The sequence below is a fragment of the Miscanthus floridulus genome, chromosome 1, assembly GCF_019320115.1.
Source record: "Miscanthus floridulus cultivar M001 chromosome 1, ASM1932011v1, whole genome shotgun sequence".
NCBI classification, from domain to species: domain Eukaryota; kingdom Viridiplantae; phylum Streptophyta; class Magnoliopsida; order Poales; family Poaceae; genus Miscanthus; species Miscanthus floridulus.
In genome coordinates, this window is record NC_089580.1 from 34,036,164 (window position 1) to 34,054,164 (window position 18,001).

The following is an 18,001-nucleotide window of genomic DNA, read 5'->3' on the forward strand; positions in this document are numbered from 1 at the left end:
TTCGAGCCTCCACTCGGACTACCCGATAACAGCTCACCGGAAGTGCCACCGCTCGTGCCCACCGAGGGTAGCGAGGCACATTCCACCCCTCCTTCTGAGCGAAAAGGAAGCATGAGGGTCACACAAAAAGTTAGGAGAACCCCCGATGGCCTTCTCGCTCTATGCAGAGGCTAAGAGACTCTTCCTGCAACCCTGCCGAGACCCAGCGACCCCGGCTCGCACTCAAAGGGGCTCGGCAAAATAAACTCTCCTTCCAAGCGAAAAGGAAGCGTGAGAGTCGTACAAAAAGATAGGGGAGCTCTTGACGGCCCTCTCACCCTATGTAGAGGCTAGGGGGCTCTTCCTGCAAATACGCCGAGACCCTACAACCCGGGCTCGCGCCCAAAAAGGGCCTCAACAAACAAACCCTCACGTGCGAGGGGCGTATAAAAAGCCAGGGGAACTCCCAATGGCCCTCTCGCTCCACGTAGAGGCTAGGGGCTCTTCCTGCAACTTTGTCGAGACCAGAATGGGCTCGGCAAACAAACCCTCCGTCCGAACGAAAAGGATATGTGAGGGTCGGATGAAAAAGTCCGGGGACCCCCGATCGCCCTCTTGCTCTAGGCGGAGGCTCAGGGCTCTTCTTGCACCCAAGACCAAGACAAACGGTCCTAGCCCACGCTAGAGGTTTAATTACAAAACACGATAAAGGGCACCGAGCCCGTTACGGTCCAGGGGTTCGAAGGCTGGGCCTCCAAGAGGTTTCAACAGCCGCCCTAGGGCAACAGAGTCAGGGATGACTTCGAGGCGAGCCTACGAATGGCCTAGGCCCGAGTGAACAGTCGCTCGGGGTGTCCTAAGTCATGTCCGAGACCGGTAGGGAAGTCTCTGAATGGGATCCCACCGTAGGGAGGCGCCGAGCCACCGAGGCCCAGCGAACGGCCTCGGCACCCACTAGAGAAACCCTCTGGTACTCTTGGAGTGCGTCTCTGGACCGCTAGCCATCCCCTAGCGAACGGGGTACGGGCCTCCACTCGGACTCACCCGATAACAGCTCACCAGAAGTGTCCACGCTCATGCCCATCGAGGGTAGCCTAGCACATTCCACCCTCCTTCCGAGCGAAAGAAAGCATGAGGGTCGTACCCAAAGTTAGAGGAACCCCTGACGAACCTCTCGCTCTATGCGGAGGCTAGAGGGCTCTTCCTGCAGCCTCGCCGAGACCCCCGCAACCCGAACTTGCAATTATGGGCTCGGCAAATGCGATAAAAACCACTCGCTCAAACGCAAAAATGAAAAAAGCCCCTGGAGGAGTAACTCCACTCCTCTAGGGCCTCGGGGGCTACACCCGGTAGGTGCGCTCGCGCGCACCCACCGGAACCTCAAAAAACAAAACCCAATTCCTACGGAGCGGGTATAAACCAAGCCTTGGCAAACCCTCAGGGAGAGTGCACGCACTCCCCCGGAGGCTCGGGGGCTACTGTCGGGTACCTTAGAACGGGATACCCCGAGCGAACAATCAAAGGGGTCTCTTAAGTCCCATCGAAAACAAAGCTAGAAGGTAAGCCGTGGGCCCTCACCCGCCACGACCGGGCCCACCGAGCCCTTCGCCTCGCCTCAAGCCTCGCACGGGAGGTCTCGGCGTCCTGACGCAATCTCCGCCCCGCGTGAGGCTCTCCATGGGAGGCCTCAGCAGGGAACACAATCTCCGCCTCGCGCGAGGCTCTCCGCGCGAGGCCTCGGCAGGGGGTGCATTCTCCATATCGCACGAGGCCCCGCTCTCCGTCTCGCGCGAGGCCTCATTCTCCGTATCGCACGAGACTTGCTTACCCATAGTCCGTCGCCCCCACCTTGACCGACCCTCCCGACAGCACGTCATGTCTCATTAATATTTCAACCACTCCCGCAATCTCAGCCGGATGATGGTTCGACGCCACAGAATGGCCGACGGGACCCAACGTCGCATCAACGCCATACCGGCCGGGACAGGGCACGGCGGGGATTATCAGCCACTGTGTTCTGACGCTGTGCCCACGATCAGCGCCCACACTGCACTGTGCCCCACGATCCCCGCCTCGAAAACAACGCGACATGGACAACTTGCCCCGGGTTATCACCGCCTCCAAGCCGGCGCACCAGATCAGCCGCCCACTCTGTGCGCCAAGGTCTCGGCTATCTCGGGGTTTATGCCCGCCTGAAAGGTCCTTGTTTGGTTTTGGTAATTGAGTGACAACTTAGGTGGACTAATTGTGTTTATATGAGATACACAGGTGATTAGTCCACAGGTACATGTGTGAGCAACATATGCCATGAAGGTGAAAATGGCTTGGAGATGTTGCAAAGCTCACACATGTGATGATGAAGGAGCTTAAATGCACATGAGACATGACATTGAGTCTTGTGATCAAGGTGGAGAAGATCAAAACAAGACTTGGCTTGATGGACCGGTTGCAAGTGTGAAGGGCAAGTTGAAGGCTTTGGAGTGATAGACCATGTGGCGGTGAAGCTTGAGCAAGACTTGGCGCCGATGGACGATGGCAACGGTGAAGAGCAAGTAGAGTCAAGATTGATGAACCAATATGATCATATGATGATATGAAGTGGATCATATCATTGTTGATCGTGTTGGTGCATGTGTTGCATCGACATTGAAGGAGATGGAATGGAATGCACAAGGCAAAGGTATAACCTAGGGCATTTCATTTCACCGGTCATAGGTGTGTAGAGAAGTTTATGACCGGGTTTAGGATAAATGGCCGTACTATCAAGAGGGGCAAACTTGTTTGCATATCGGTCATCTAGTGCCACTCGAGTGATCTAACTTTGCATTATCGCTAGGATCGAGTGGCGTGGTAAGTTGAGTGGCTAACATCCTTTGGGAAATGATTGTGAAAATGCTAACACACATACACATGATGGTGTACACTTAGTGGTGTTGGCACATTTACAAAGAAGGTGGTGTTTGCAGGGGTGAGATGGGTTTGGGTCCCTTAGTGGTGTTGGCGCTTTCAGGAAAATAGAATGTCTATTTTCTATTGCGCCGAATGCAAATTCTTGGTGGTTAGCACATTGGTGCAAGGTGAAGAAGTTAGAAGTGAAAACGAGTTGGTCGCGAAGATGCCAGCGTCGGTCAACTGACCGGACGCTGGATCTGAATGCACCGGATGCTGGAAGGCTGCGTCCGGTCAGGCTGACGTACGGTGACGCAGTAGTTGGAGTGTGACCGGACGCTGGCTGCGTCCGATCGCGTTCGACCGGACGTGTCTGGTCATGCTCGGGAGCTTACTGGAAATGACCGGACGCTGAGGGTCCAGCGTTCGGTCAGTTGAGTGCTGCTGCGTCCGGTCAGGTCAAGTGACCGTTGGAATCGGGACACGTGGTCGTCTGCAAGCGACCGGACGCTGAGGTCCAGCGTCCGGTCAACACGACCGGAGCGTCCAGTCGGCCCGACCGTTGCCCAGTGAAGGGGTAACGGCTAGTTTAGCCCTTGGGGCTATAAATAGAAGTGGCCTTCGGCCATGGCTGGTGTGGAGCACCTCAAGGGACTTAGTGTCTATGCTTGTGAGTGCTTAGGAGCTTTCCATCACACATATACTTGATAGTGATCATTCGATTGTGTGAGTGAGCGATTCTAGTGCGATTGCATCGTGAGGTTGCATCGAGTGGCACTAGGTGATCGAGTTGTAAGCTGGTGGTGCTTGTTACTCTTGGAGGTTGCCACCTCCTAGACGGCTTGGTGGTGGTCTCCGTCGAAGCGCGCAAGAAGCTTGTGCGGCGCTCCGGAGAAGTGCTTGTGAGGGGCATTGTGCTCGCCCTGCGGAAGCCGCGAAGAGCAACTCTAGTAAAGCGTGTCATTGAGCTACCCTCACTCAAGGGGTGGGTTCTTGCGGCACCCGACGTGCGGGCTTAGCGGGTGATGCTAATTAGCCGCCGAACCACCAAGTGAGCGGTCGACACAACGGGGACTAGCGTGTTGGCAAACACGTGAACCTCGGGAGAAAAATCATCGTGTCAACCTTGTTCTTCCCGTTGGTTTGCATCCCCATTACACAAGCTTGCCATTACTTTTATACATATTAAGCTTGTGTAGTTGCTCTTGTAATTAGATAGCTTGTGTAGCTTGCTAATTACCTTCTTGCTTGTGTAGCATAAAAGTAACTCCCTTACGTGGCTAATTTGGTTTTAGTAACCTTGTTAGTCACATTGCTTAGTTTGTGTAGCTAAGTATTTGCGCTCTCTAATTAGGCATTGGTTGCCTTGTTATTGAGCATTGCTAGTGAGCTTAGTTATCTTTGTGCTTTTGCTTACTAGCATGTGTAGGAGCTCCCTTGTTGCTTAAAGTACTAGTGGCATAGGTTTGTGTAACATTGCTCCTAGAATTGTTTAGGAGAGCTCTAGCTAGCCCGGCACCTTTGTTGCATAATTGTTATCTTTGCAAGGTGCTAGTGAACATATATAGTGGGGTGTAGTCTTGGCTAGACCGTTAGTTTAAATTCCACATTTGTATCGGTTAGCCGACGCGATTAAGTCATAGAAAAGACTATTCACCCCCCCTCTAGTCGCCATCTCGACCCTTCACCGCCGAGACCCCCCACTGCGGTGTAGCCTCGGCACCGACCAAGCCTCGGCCTCGCGCACAGTCCATCCACAGCGGCTTGCACGTCCACCGCCGCACCCACTCCGGGGCAGTCTCAAGGCTCTCACGACGCACAGGATCGGATGGGACTGGCACGCCGCCCCAGTGCTCCAAGGATGGACCACTCCGACGACCACGCCGCCACAGGAAAGGGCCACAGGGCTCGGACATGCCGCCCCTGTTGGCACGACGCCGCATAGTTAAACACATGTACTGTCCTTATCCTCCCTTCAACTATAAAAGTGGAGGACTTGGACCACTTAGGAAAGGGGGAGAAAAAAAGGAGGAACACATTGTAACACACGCACACATCACAGCCGCCTGAGAGCAACGTCTCAGACGGCCCACACGACACCTTGCCGAGACCTGGGACTAGCTCCCTCTCTCCCCTAGTTTGTAACCCCCTACTACGAGCACTTCGGTGCAAGGAATACAAGATCGATCTCTCAGACTGGACGTAGGGCATCGATTGCCTGAACCAGTATAAACCTGGTGTCTCTTTGCATCACCATCCGGAATCGGGAGCACGCAGTTCAAATTCACTAGTTGGTTGAGGACCCCCGGTCCGAAACACCGACAGGCTTGTTTGGCTGATAAGCCATAGCTGAAAGTACTGTTTGCTGGTTTGGTGTGAGAGAAAAATACTGTTTGTTGGCTGGTAAGTTATGGCTTATAAGTTAAATACGGCCCAGTAAATAGGCTAATAGTACAGGGAGAATTAAGAGGGAGAGTGTCAGTGCTGGGTAAATTAAGTGAGGTGTCACTTTTCCGGATGGTTTGGCTGGCCTGAGGCGTCGCCGGCCGGTACGGTCGCTTGACGTGGGTTAGTCTCCACGCTAAGCTACCACCGCCCGTCGGATTCTTCACTCCCTGCTGCCTTCCGAATTCCAGTGCGACGTGCCCTTCCATCTCGCAGTTTACTGCTCGAATTCTTATGATGTGCCACAGCGCCAGCTAAGGTGTGTCTTGTATACTTTGGGCGCGCGCCTCGTGTAGTTACTTTTGATGAGTTTTGATGGACCGCGCACGCTGGAGTAAGCTCCGTTCGTTCACATGCCTTTTCAGACTTCAGACTCAACCAAACACCAACACCAACACCAACTGCCTCGCGCGTCCTTTGCATTCGCGGCGCCCTTCGAAGCCAAGCCAAAACAGCCGTGGTGCTCGTGCTAGCTAGCGCATAGCGTACAGAAGCAACTGGCGGGGAATAGCTGGTCACCACCAAACGAAACGCAGGCGACGCCACGTTTCTGGTCCTCCCTCCTCCGCAGACCGCAGACCGCAGACCGCAGACACTAGAACAGTGCGGGGCGGTCCGATTCTGATCTCGGATACACGGCGCGGGCAAGGCAAGCGAACAGGAGAGAGCCCCGGCCCCCAGGACGACGCCGGGTCGTTTCGTTGCGGGCTGGGAGTCGTGTCGATCTGCCACCGTTGGCATCTCGCGGCACGGGACGACGGGGAAAGCGTCGGTCGGTGTCGGTGGGTTCGGGGTACCACCTCCGTCCACGTCTCGGGGCTGGGGGCGACTTGGGATACGATGCGATGCGAGGGCGGCCCCGGCAGGCGAGACGGCGAGTCAGCAAGCCAACAGCAACCGTGTCCGCGCACCTTGTCCTCGTGGCCGTCAAGCTATTAACTGCTAACCTGAGCGAGCAAGTGCTGATGCTGATGTTTGTTTAAGCAATACGCAGAGGCTTTGGTTAGTTGGTGCTCCATCGACTCCTTGATGATCTGTGTTTATTTTTCTTTTTCTTTTTTGCGTAGACCGACCGCTTGTTCAGCTGCTCTCTTTCTTTCTTTCCCCCCCTCTTGATGATTGAGCGACTGCTGGTTCTGTCACCTGTGTGCTGGCTCGATCCGTACGCTCATAAGAGAAATCATATCGATCGCCTCGCCTGTGGCGTATGCACGTGCATCAGTTTATTTCCTGCTCTTCTACTTGGAGTTGGAGGAATTGGGATGGGCTGGCCACGTGAAGGCCGTGTTGTCTTCGTGCCGTCAAAGCGATCCTCTGCAGTCGGGCAAATCGACTGTTCTCTACAGTCAAGCATCTGAGCCGTCCGTTTCAGATCCAACCGCGAGCCCACAAAACGCCAGAACCAAACTAGTCTTGGAAGCCTGCAGCCGGCCCATCTCAGCCCAGCCACGTGAAGGATACCCGGGCGACTCGTACCAGTCCTGGACTCCGCCGTTGCAGCCGAAATCGTCGCAGCCGTAGCCGGCGTCGACGGGCGCGGCCATGGCGGACTCCTCCTCCTCGTTGATCTCGTCACGCCGTCGACGCCGCTCACAGGGACCTTGGCGAACGTGGCGGCGGCGGCGAGGGCGCCCCCGGCAGCGCCGACAACCATGGAGCCGAAGACGAGCACCTTGATGTCGGCGGCGACGTCGGCCTCGTCCTTGGCGGAGAGCACGTCGCCGGAGGCTGGCATGTCGAAGGTCGTGGCGTCCCTACGCGCGGCCTCGCACGCACGCATGATGGTTGTCACGACACCGCACGCACGAAGCAGCTTGCGAGGTCACGGACGAAGAAGACATGCGCATCTCACCGACGAGCAAGGCCTGAGCACCCATGGGCAGGCACACGTCCGGCAGCTGCGTGGGCGGCGGGCAAGACGGAGTCCTCCGAGGCACCTGGACGGTCTAACGCACGAGTTCGCGGGAGAGTAGCAGCTCTAGGTCAGTTACTCAGTTATGCACGAGAAAGACGGCGGCGGAGTTGAAGGACCGATAGTCGTCCATGGCGAGCTCGTGCGTGCGTGCGGTGTCGTGGGAAGCAATGTCACCGCTGCCACAGTCACCTGCCTAGCGAACTCGCTCGACCTGTCATGCGAGGCCGCACGCAGGGACGCCACGACCTTCGACATGCCAGCCTCCGGCGACGGGCTTTCCGCCAAGGACGACGCCGACGTCGCCGCTGACATTAAGGTGCTCGTCTTCGGCTCCAAGCTTGTCGGCGCTGCCGGGGGCGCCCTCGCCGCTGCCGCCACGTTCGCCAAGGTGCCCGCCCTGTCCCACGATCTCCTTGTGAGCAGCGTCGACGGCGTTGACAAGATCAACGAGCTAGGAGGAGGGGTCCGCCATGGCCGCGCTCGTCGACGCTGCTGTGGTGGGTGTCGATGGCGTTGACGAGAACAACACAGACGAGTGCGATGTTTGGGCTGCGACGGGCAACTAGAACAGCCTGCTAGATGAGTTTAGTTAGGGTCACCGTTGGATCACAATGAACGTCTCAGATGCGCCGACTGCAGAGAGAAGTCGCTCTGCGCGACTGCAGACGATCTCATTCCCGTCAAAGCTCCCCTTGATCCAAGCCTTGGCATTTTCTAACTCCCACTCCGATGAGACCACGACAAAATTTTCATTCCTCCTGGGTACTGGGGTGGTGTGGTGGCTTGGGAAGAAAACTCCTCTATTCCTTTGGCCAAACAAACTGATCTAGACCTACTGAACTCGGCTACCCTGCCCTCCGGCCTCCGGGAACAGCCACAAGAGCCTGGAGTTACCGTGTACGAGCTGTGCAGTCGCTAACAGACAGGCGAATCAGAGGGACGGCACGCATCGCGCTACCAAATCGAATGCCCCCAACTGCAATATAATAATAACATGACAAACGATCCATTAGGGCCTTGGCACGGTAGTAATACTTGTATTGTATGTATGGGTGTTATAAACTGGAACCACACAACCAACACAACACTCATACTGTCACTGTTTACAGACACCAGAGGCCTTAGCATTACCCACCCTTGCAGATGTTACACAAGGTACTAAACGTCTGAATGTTCCATTGGAAGCACATGTATTCCTTTCCCCTGACCTGGACACGAGCAAAGTTCTGGGAGTCTGAAGCAGGGGGGCTATCAGGTGCCATGAAGCATCGCCGGATCTCAGGTGCTCTCAACTCTGTCCCTTTGGACCTGAAGCAAAGCCAAATTCCTATTTAGCAACAGCAGTCAGAGAAACTACTGCATCATTTCTGCGACAACGTTATAAGACTAATCTACATAGGAGCCCGGGAATTGCCTCCAGACAATTACAGAAAAACTCAAATCCGTAGGTTTGTCAACAGAAAAACGTAACGAAACACTGAATTTCAGGCTTTCATTTGCACAACATGAGCACATTATACCTTCTCTTTATAGTTGCATCGTCCTTTCAAGGACGAAGGAGTGTTTCACTGAGAACCAGATCCTGACGCGGAGGTGGCAGAAGGCCCCGTGCCGTCTCTTGTATCATGCCGTTCCATCATGCGAGACACCACAGCAATCCCCGCGTTGACCTCCCTCCTTACCTCAGAACCAAGATCTGATAAAGAGTTACTCCGAGAAAACCACCTCTCCCTCCATCCACTTGCACTCTTGGTTATGGAATCCTTGTACCTGCAATTGTCAAGAAATGCCCACAAGGTAAGACACCTGTCCGTGCTCAGTTTGTCAGGAGTTCTAATGCGTTGGGTTAGGAGAGTACCTCATTGAAGCTGACTGCAGACGAGATCTCAAATTGTCAGAGATTGATTGTAAATCGGACGGTCCTGCTCCATCTTGATCCACAGGTGTAGACTGAATCCCAGAAATCCTGACAGATAATAGTAAAAACTAAGCACAGGCATTCAATGATACTGAAGAGAAGTGCACAAGCATAGTATCACACATAGGATGTAGGAAGTACCTATTGTTTGATCTACCAGTACCATCAGCAGGAGTAGAAAAGCGGAGAGATGGACTGGATGCATCCACTAACCCTCGAGTGCGTTCTTGTTCAACAAGAGTACGTAAAGGGCGACCAGAAACTACAGCAGGGGCTTGTTCATAATCCCCTTCTTGACCTGAGGTTCTGTGCTCGTCTGCTGAAAGCACCAGGAATTGTGGGTGGCTACTTGCTCCTGATCTTCCCTGGTGACTATCTCTTCTATGATGACGGTGTGACCTACGCACTGCAGCTGCAGCAGCCAAGTGCTGAATAATGCGTTCTTCAAGTTCTGCATCATCTGCACCTACAGGAATCTGGAAATACAAATGGTGATATTAACAGAAGTACGTGTGTTAAAAGTACATTCATAGCAGAAAGGTGAATGCTATTGGAAAAGTTCCCCAAACATGCGTGAAGAAACATGCCCCCACCTCAAAATCACCCAGCATTGGATGGTGGAAAACAGCAGTATTATGTGAACGATTAGCTCGGATGTTCCTCTCTTGTTCAACAGCCTCTAATAGCTCTTGGCTGCAGAACATCACAAGAATAAGTGAGAACCAGCAATTCAGTCCCTTAGGAGTTAAGACAGAATAAAGGTTGCAATTTTCACCTCATAGGATCTTTCATGCTGATAGGCTGCCAACACATGGGGCATTGGGAGCTTCTCTGACACCTAAATTACTACATGAATTAGAATATATATTGAAAAGCACATGAAATGGGAACTGTAAACATGGTGAACAAAAAGTACTTCCTCCGTTCCAAATTGTAAGTCGTTTTTAGCTTTGTTCTAAGTCAAACTTCTCTAGCCTTAACCAAGTTTATAGAAAAACACACAAACATCTACGACATCATGCAAGATACGTTAGATACACCATGAAATATATTTTGACGGTGCATTTATTTGATATTGTATATGTTAATATATTTTTCTACAAACTTGGTCAAAGTTAGGCAACTTTGACTTAGGAAAATACTAAAACAACTTAAAATTTGGAACAGAGGGAGTAGTAGTTTCAGTAGATGTTTAATTGTTTTTTCTTTCCATGCATGCAGCACAGATTGTTACATGTATTATTTTTTCTTGCATTGTTGATTTGACCACAGGATGTTGTTACTTTCTGTCTTACTCCAGTATCAGAAACCACACACTCAATTTAGCTCTACTTTATTTTTCATGAAAACTACAAATCCCAATAAATCTGTGACACCATAACAAGCCATTAAAAAATTCCTGTCGCCAGGCATTAGCTTCATGAGCTCACTATAGATGAATATTCATGCTAAGAACTTCTCCAACAAAACTAAGATTCTGACACGCATGACACAAACTCAAGTTAGTAATAAGAATTACAGAAAGACTTCCAGCAGAACAGTTGTTCAGTCAACTACTTCTAAGTTATTAATAAGAATTGCTCCAGGAGTACACCATCTAGAAGAACAAAACAGATGAAATAATGCAATGACGTGAATCATATGTTCCGCAACGTGTTTTCATAACCCAAGAGAGACACGCATGTTGTGCACGATCATTCAGTGTTCCCAACTTGTATAGGCAAGTTGAATGCAGTTACAGACAAATGAAAACAAACAGAATATATGATTCACTTCCATCTCATGTGGTAGACTAGTGCTCCTTACGAGCAAGAATTAAGCTGTGATTAGCTTATACCGCCATGAAATAGGAGAATTCTGCAAATATTTAAACTAAAGCCATATCCAGATAGTTGCAATCAACTGCGTCACAAAAGCATTACTGAGATGAGAACATTAGACGAGCGCCATTTTACTTCATAAATTCAAAGCTGAAGAGAAGTTGTTTGGTTTGGTCTTTGGTGTTAACTAAGGCTATGAGCATGAATGAAATGCTGTAACACAGGGATTGGTGTCATAATTTATGCAATATAAAAGACAACTCAATGCACTGAAGGTTGATCAAGAGAATGCAGAATATGCAGTTGTAAACTAGAACAGGCAAAACTGCATAAGGTCTATAATTTGCAGGCAAAAAGGTAAGGCATAGATGTTCTTGGAGAAAAGAATAACGCATCAAGAGACGTTACCATTCAAGAATGCACTGGAGATGGTAGTCATGCCTGCAATTGGTCATCTGCAAAGAACATAGCAGCACCAACGAACATGAAAGGCCCGATAAGCGCATCGGTCAGAACTGAGAAGCAACCAAAGTATTTGGCGGCGGCGGCGGATGTGCGGACCGTGGAGGGGTTGCTGTCGCAGAAGGCGTCGAGGCAGATGCTGCAGGCGTCGTCGCAGGCGTCCTGCACGCCCCCCTCCACGAACGCCGCCGCCGAGGACAGCTTGCTCTCCATCTTCGCCTTCTCGTCCATCTCCGCCGCGAGTGGGTACCCAAACAGGTTCCTTCGCTTAGCTCTCGTCCCGCACACGTGTATCCTCGGTGAAATTTCCTACAGCCAAGGCAAAGCCAAGAGGGCGTCGATTGGAAAGAACGCGTGCCATTCAAAATCCCCCGCTTCACGCAACAAATTTGGCCCGAAATGGCAACCAACGCCGAAGAATTGAGGCGGCCCGGCCGGGGGAAACGGAACGGTTGGGAGGATCCGGGAGGGTACCTGGTCCTGCTTGCCCGCCCCGGGACGCCACCAAACGCCACAAAAACGATGGAGTTCCTGTTGGGAATCGGGGATCGTTCCACTCCGCCGCCGAACGCCGGAGACGAGCCGGCAACGTCGCGCTCGCGCCTGGAACAGGGGCGGTGGGTGACGGCGAGAGGAGACGGTGACGGGGGATTAAACAATTCCTCCGCCGCCGCTCCCTCACCTCCCCTTGAGCCAATGACAGGTGGGGCTGGCCAACGGTGGGCCCGCCTTATCTAGTCATGCTATTGCAAGGACTTTGCCAAAATTGAGAGGCGTGCCGCGTGCGCACGGGTTCCCCACCGAGGTGCGGGGCCCGCGTTTATATTGGCCGCCCGGTGGGGCTGCTGTGACCAAGGCACGGCGTCGGTGATTGGCGGAGCACTACTCACGTCTCGCACCAGGCGTCCGAGCCGAGGGCTAGCAACTAGCATCCGGCCATCCGATGCATGTCAATATGCAATCCACTCTGCGTTGTATCATATATTAATTCCTCTATTTGTGCACCATCAACAAAGGGTCCATAGCTCAGTGGTAGAGCAATTGACTGCAGATCAATAGGTCACCGGTTCGAACCCGGTTGGGCCCTTATTGGGATATTTTTTTACATTAATTTTCCTCAATTTTTGATTCTTTTTTTAAAAAATTTTATTTTTCCTCAGTTTTTTATTCTAACCTCACGGCGATCTTTTCCCCAAAAATGATACCTCAGGATGATTTAATCATTTAGCATCACCAGGTGCGAGGGCAGGAGCTTGGTTGTCATTTTCAGGAATCAATCATTCTCCAGTATCTAGGCGACGCGGCGAACCAGGCCACGGCACAAACTACAAGCATACAACCACATAGACATGGGAAACAAAGCGGCTTCAGTAATCATTCATCACGTTTTGGTAACAAGGGAAAATCAACACAGAAGAATTGTTTCGTTGGTCAGACTCCTACAATACAATCTTATATTCTTACAGGCACTAAGAACTACACCTATCGAACATGGATGAGCATAATTGAAACATTAGTCTTGGAACGCAGATGCAGGATAGTTCGCTCTCTTCCTGCCGTTGATTCCCAATGGAAGAATAAAGGGGGTAGAAGAAAGCAATCCCACCTACTCTCATGCTTACTTAAATTACAACGCAGATACGCGATGGGCTGAAGAAGGTTTCATTGCCACTACATATGAACTAGAAAGGAGGGAAATCAAAAGATGCCATGTTGAGCATGAGGACCCTATTGTTAATTTGGTGAGGTTGCTGCTTTCCGGCAAAAGTTCACGCTCCTAGTCCTAGGTTGCTTCAGCGACCCTGGATTTCTTAGTTGCTGAATGCTAACTTTGCTATGAAGGGAAACATCTGCTCCTGTAAAACAATACAAATAGTAAGTAGAACAAACTAACAGGAAGAGCAATAATCAATCAGATACCTTAATGATGCAACGTTATCCATAAAAAAGGTAAACTAGGGAAAACAAGCATCTATTACCTATTTTACCGAAGCTTAAGTGCGTCTCCAAGACCAAAATTAGCATTACTTTGATGTCCCTTTCTTCCCAGAGGATTATCTCCCTTCTGCATCATTGCAACAAACTCATTGTAGTCGATCCGGCCATCCTGCAAAATATATGATGGATGAATTAGACAGATTGATTTTACCAATCTTAATTGGAATAGTAAATCTGGTCTACTTACATTGTCCTGATCGATGTCCCCAATAATATCCTCAAGTCGGGTATCCCCTATACCAAACTCCTCACATGCCTTTTGGAGCTCATCTTGAGTTATGTAACCACTGCCATCTTTGTCAAAGTATGAGAAAGCAGCAAAGAGCTTATCCTCCTTTTCAACCTTGTTTATATGCAAAGTTGCAGCAATGAATTCCCCATAATCAATTGTGCCACTATTGTCGATATCCGCCTGATATTTTTATGAAATGTACTTCAACTGAGTTGCAGTCCATAAAGTGGAATGATGATCACCATCAGAAAATTGAAGTATCACTACTGTTTCGATAGACTTCCCAAAATAAATCTTGTATACTTGGTAACATGGTTAAGCTTTCCTTATAATGTGGTATTTTCTTTGTTCATCAAAACATGAGACAATGTTGAAGCTAATTGGATGTTCAAAAGTATGCAAGGTTAGAAAAAAAATTAATGATCTTATTCTTGAACTTATTATTAACATTCGTTCATGGTTTATTTTGTAAATGAGAATTAGTGAAATAAAGTGGTCTGCCGACTAAAGTTCAAAGAACTGTAATGAACGGGAACCGATGTGGGGTGATCATCTTGGAATACTTACTGCTTCCATTAGAGCATTGATTTCTGAGTCCATTAAATTAGCACCAACTCTCTGCAAGCCAGTTTTTAGTTCCTCCATTGTGATATGACCACTGTTGTCAGTGTCAAGCATTTTGAACATTTCTTTTAATCCTGCAATTTCTTCCTCAGATAAACTCTCAGCAATAACCTACAAGCACAAAGAAGATGAACCACAAATAGCATCGGTATAATGCAGAGACAGACCATTGGTATTAGTACTCACCCTAAGGGCCATTTTCTTTAGTTTATTCATTGCAGAAAATTGTTTCAGCCGGCTTAGAACAGCGGAATCAAGAGGCTTGTCAGGAGCAACTCCATCAACACAAACCCAAGGGTGACCTATGAAAACCCAGGTCAATCACTATAGCCAATTTGGTTGAGATGAGGCTAAATAAACTAGGAAAGAATTATTTATTGAATTGGTATTGGTACATGCATTCATGCTACTCACATAAGGCTTCATGGGCAGTCAATCTCTTCTTTGGATCACGAATAAGCATTTTCCTGACCAAATCCTTTGCACTCTCTGAGATGCTAGGCCAGGGCTCAGACGAAAAGTCCAAGTCACCTTTCAAAACTTGTTCAAATATCCCTTGTTCACTTTCTGCCCCAGAAACCAATAGAAAATTCAATTTAATGCCAACTGTCAATGTCATATAAAATTGCAATGCAATATTTCACTGAAATGGCTACATATAACCTCACCATCCCAGAATGGAGGGACTCCACTCAAAAGGATATAGATTATGACACCAGCACTCCAGACATCAACCTCACGGCCATAGTATTTTAGCAGAACCTCAGGTGCAACATAGTATGGGCTTCCAACGACATCTGTAAACATCTCGCCTGCACAAACAATTATCTTAGTCCAAATGGCATCAGAAGAATGCTATTTAGGAATTAGGACTGCATGTGGTAAAAAGAATGCGATAACATTCATACGATTGGTTTCCACCACCTCATATTTCCTTTAAAAAACAGACATAATCTGCTGCTATTTCTATATGTAGGATTTTTGCTGAGCATAGAAGCCTGGTGTTAAATCACCTACTGTAAATCAATGTGTAAAATGGGTCTATGCTAACTTTCTAAGCCATGAATGTGGCTGAATGGGATTGAAGATAAGAACACAAGCCAACCTTATTAGGAACTTCATAAGTTTTGGGGTGATGCTCATCAACTGCAAATTGTAGTGATATTATAACGAGATTGAAGAAAATAAAACCAGTGCAGACTACTTGCTCAATGTAGTTCAGCAGCATAAGTGATCTCACAGCATGTTGATTGGTAAAAGTGACGTAACCATTGTGTGAAGTACATACACACACAAAACTATGCATGTATCAGTTGTCATCTACATTTTGTTATGACCACATGGTGGCCTCTTGCATGCACGACGACAGCAGTGCTATCCCTACATACGAAAATTCCCCCATTCTGTAACAACTGTTTGGCAATTGGCACCTCAGTTGCTAACTAAGTATTAGCTCCGCTGACAGGCTCACATTATATACTATACTAAAATAACTTCACAACCAGATAAAGCTGCATTGCTATACAAGGAATCGATGCCATATATACCTGGCTTGAAGAAGATGGACAGGCCAAAATCGATGGCCTTCAGGGGCGAGTCCTCCTTTTGATTGATAAACAAGAAATTCTCCGGCTTAAGATCCCTGTGCATCACGCCGAGCGAGTGGCACGCCTCGACGACGCCGACTATCACCCTGGCCAGCTGCGCGGCCGCCTTCTCGGAATAGTGCCCCCTCTGGATGATCCTGTCGAAAAGTTCGCCACCGGCGCAGAGCTCCATGACAAGCTGCACGGCGACGGCGTCCTCGTAGGCGCCGATGATGGAGACGACGTTTGCATGACCCGCGAGGTGGTGCATGATCTGGATCTCGCGGCGCACGTCGTCGACATCCTCCTCCGTGAGCAGCTTCCGTTTGGCAATGGACTTGCAGGCGAACTCCCGGCCGGTGGCCTTCTCGGCGCATAGGTAGGTGGTGCCGAATTGACCCTGCCCTAACTTCTTGCCAATTGTGTAGAGGTCCTTGAGCCGGGCCGTGTTAACGTCGCGCTTGAGCACGGAGTCCGCGAGGAGGCCCGCGCTCTGGACACGCTTGACCTTGGGCGCGGGCTTCTTCGCCGGAGGGTTGTCCTGCGCCTGCGGCTGGGAGGCGGGGGCCGGTGGTGGCAAGTCGGTGGATCGGGATGAATGGTGCGAGGAATGCTCGGATTCCGGGATGGTTACGGGATCGGGCGCCTTGTCGGAGGCGGGGGAGGAGGGCGGCGGTAGGGCTGGGGCTGCCGCGGGGTCGTCGCCGCGCGGCCGCCACAGGGTGACGTTGGCCAGGAAGCCGTTGCGGCCGGTGGCGCTAGGGCCGACGCAGGTGTTGCCCATCGCCGCGGGGACGCTACACGGACGGCAGCGGCGGCGGCGACGGCGATGGCGGTGGCATTGGACGCGGGGGCGGCGAGGAGGCGGTTACCGGTTGGGTGGTTCAGGCTGGATCCATCGTGGAAGCGGGGCGGAAGCGGAGGAACCGATGAATGGAAACGGAGCCGAGGTGGGTCCCGGGCAGCGGGTTCGTGTGGATGGCGTGTGGGTCCGCCGCGTATGGGGCCGTTTGTCAGCGTCGTGCTCCGGCGTTTGGATGCGAGTGACACCGCGGGATGCGGATCGGGGTCTTGGGCTCTTCGCGCCAAATCGGATGGCTAATTGCCGTTTTGCCCACCAAATTCCAAGTCGTATTTGGTCACTGGACGGGCCGTTTCATCCTTGGCTGAATTTAACTTTCATGTGGCAGAATTACTTAGGTTTCTACTAAACAAATGACTAAAATGTTTACCGGTCTTCCAGTCCAATTGCTTCTTTTTTCCGGTAATGCTCTCCTTAGGCCATTGCAAGCTTTGGACGTGCCCTTTGTGGGCCAGCAGAGTCCAATACTAAGTCTGCTCTTGGCTTTAATCCAATACTAAGTCTGCTCTCGGCTTTAAAAAAAACGATTCTGCCACCTCCTTCTTCAACTCAACCACCCGTTGCTGGCTGGTCCTGGTGGCGTCGAGCTCGGTGCGGAGGTGCGCGTTCTCCGCCTGGAGCCGCGACGTCGGTCTCGAGGAACAGCACGATGGAGATGGTCTCCTTGAGGATCTTGTGCTCCAACAGCTCGGTGCGGAGGCTCCAGGAGCTTCTCGACGAGGCGGATGAGGTCTGCGACGGCTCGGGCGGCCTCGTCGCATGCACCGGCTGCACCTGCACGAACGACCATGGGAAGTAGCGCGAGAATGGCCCGCCCCACATGTATCTCCCCCCCCCCCCTCCCCCACTCCGCGGCATCGAGCTCTGCATTGACGAGCCTCCATTCATCCAAGCAGCAAGTAGATACTACGCTGAAAGCGTATGTTGCAAGAGTATGTTTCAAGTGTTTCAGAAGTATGTTGCAAGTGTTGTATATTGATGTTGCAAAAGTATATAGAGATGTTGCACGTGTTGTAATGGCTATACACATATGTTTTAAGTGTATGTTCCAAATGTTTTATCTCTTTCATACATATATTGCACGTGTTTTTATCTGGATGTTGTAAAAGTAGATCTGGATCTTGCATATCCATGCATGTTGCAAGCATATGTTTCAAGTGATCTAGGTGTTTTCATATGCTTGTTTACAAGTATTTTTCAGGCGTCCCACAAGTGTTTCAGACACTTATTTTAAGTGTTTCATCTGCCTTAAGACGTATATTGTAAGTGTT

General features: G+C 50.6%; 2 protein-coding genes and 1 non-coding gene across 3 annotated transcripts; 1 reads left to right on the forward strand and 2 right to left on the reverse strand.

Annotated features, from left to right (window-relative positions):
- Positions 1-8,245: 8,245 nt before the first annotated feature.
- LOC136478155 (E3 ubiquitin-protein ligase RHF2A-like) lies at positions 8,246-12,128 on the reverse strand. The gene is made up of 9 exons (XM_066476503.1): positions 11,903-12,128; positions 11,528-11,737; positions 11,375-11,421; positions 9,922-9,984; positions 9,740-9,839; positions 9,288-9,622; positions 9,087-9,194; positions 8,749-8,998; positions 8,246-8,536 (listed from the first exon to the last, which is right to left on the reverse strand). The coding sequence occupies exons 2-8, from the start codon at positions 11,657-11,659 to the stop codon at positions 8,794-8,796; spliced, it is 990 nt and encodes a 329-aa protein (XP_066332600.1). The 5' UTR covers positions 11,660-11,737; positions 11,903-12,128; the 3' UTR covers positions 8,246-8,536; positions 8,749-8,793.
- Positions 12,129-12,443: 315 nt separating this feature from the next.
- On the forward strand, positions 12,444-12,515 carry TRNAC-GCA (transfer RNA cysteine (anticodon GCA)). The gene has a single exon. It is a non-coding gene; the product is annotated as a tRNA-Cys (tRNA).
- A 279-nt stretch (positions 12,516-12,794) lies between these two features.
- Positions 12,795-16,831, reverse strand: LOC136478163 (calcium-dependent protein kinase 11-like). Its single transcript, XM_066476513.1, has 8 exons — positions 15,830-16,831; positions 14,951-15,094; positions 14,697-14,849; positions 14,469-14,584; positions 14,226-14,393; positions 13,614-13,838; positions 13,408-13,535; positions 12,795-13,284 (listed from the first exon to the last, which is right to left on the reverse strand). Exons 1-7 carry the CDS (start codon positions 16,650-16,652, stop codon positions 13,413-13,415), a joined length of 1,752 nt encoding a protein of 583 aa, XP_066332610.1. The 5' UTR covers positions 16,653-16,831; the 3' UTR covers positions 12,795-13,284; positions 13,408-13,412.
- Positions 16,832-18,001: the final 1,170 nt, after the last annotated feature.

Excerpts from the sequence above, each read along its gene's own strand:
- LOC136478155 (XM_066476503.1), bottom strand. The coding sequence starts at position 11,659 with ATGGACGAGAAGGCGAAGATGGAGAGCAAGCTGTCCTCGGCGGCGGCG. Across the intron at positions 11,422-11,527 it reads GCGACAGCAACCCCTCCACG|ATGACCAATTGCAGGCATGA; the intron begins GTCCGCACATCC and ends TGTTCTTTGCAG. Across the intron at positions 9,623-9,739 it reads CAATGCTGGGTGATTTTGAG|ATTCCTGTAGGTGCAGATGA; the intron begins GTGGGGGCATGT and ends TTGTATTTCCAG.
- LOC136478163 (XM_066476513.1), bottom strand. The coding sequence starts at position 16,652 with ATGGGCAACACCTGCGTCGGCCCTAGCGCCACCGGCCGCAACGGCTTC. Across the intron at positions 14,850-14,950 it reads AGTCCCTCCATTCTGGGATG|AAAGTGAACAAGGGATATTT; the intron begins GTGAGGTTATAT and ends TTTCTGGGGCAG. Across the intron at positions 14,585-14,696 it reads GACTGCCCATGAAGCCTTAT|GTCACCCTTGGGTTTGTGTT; the intron begins GTGAGTAGCATG and ends GGGTTTTCATAG.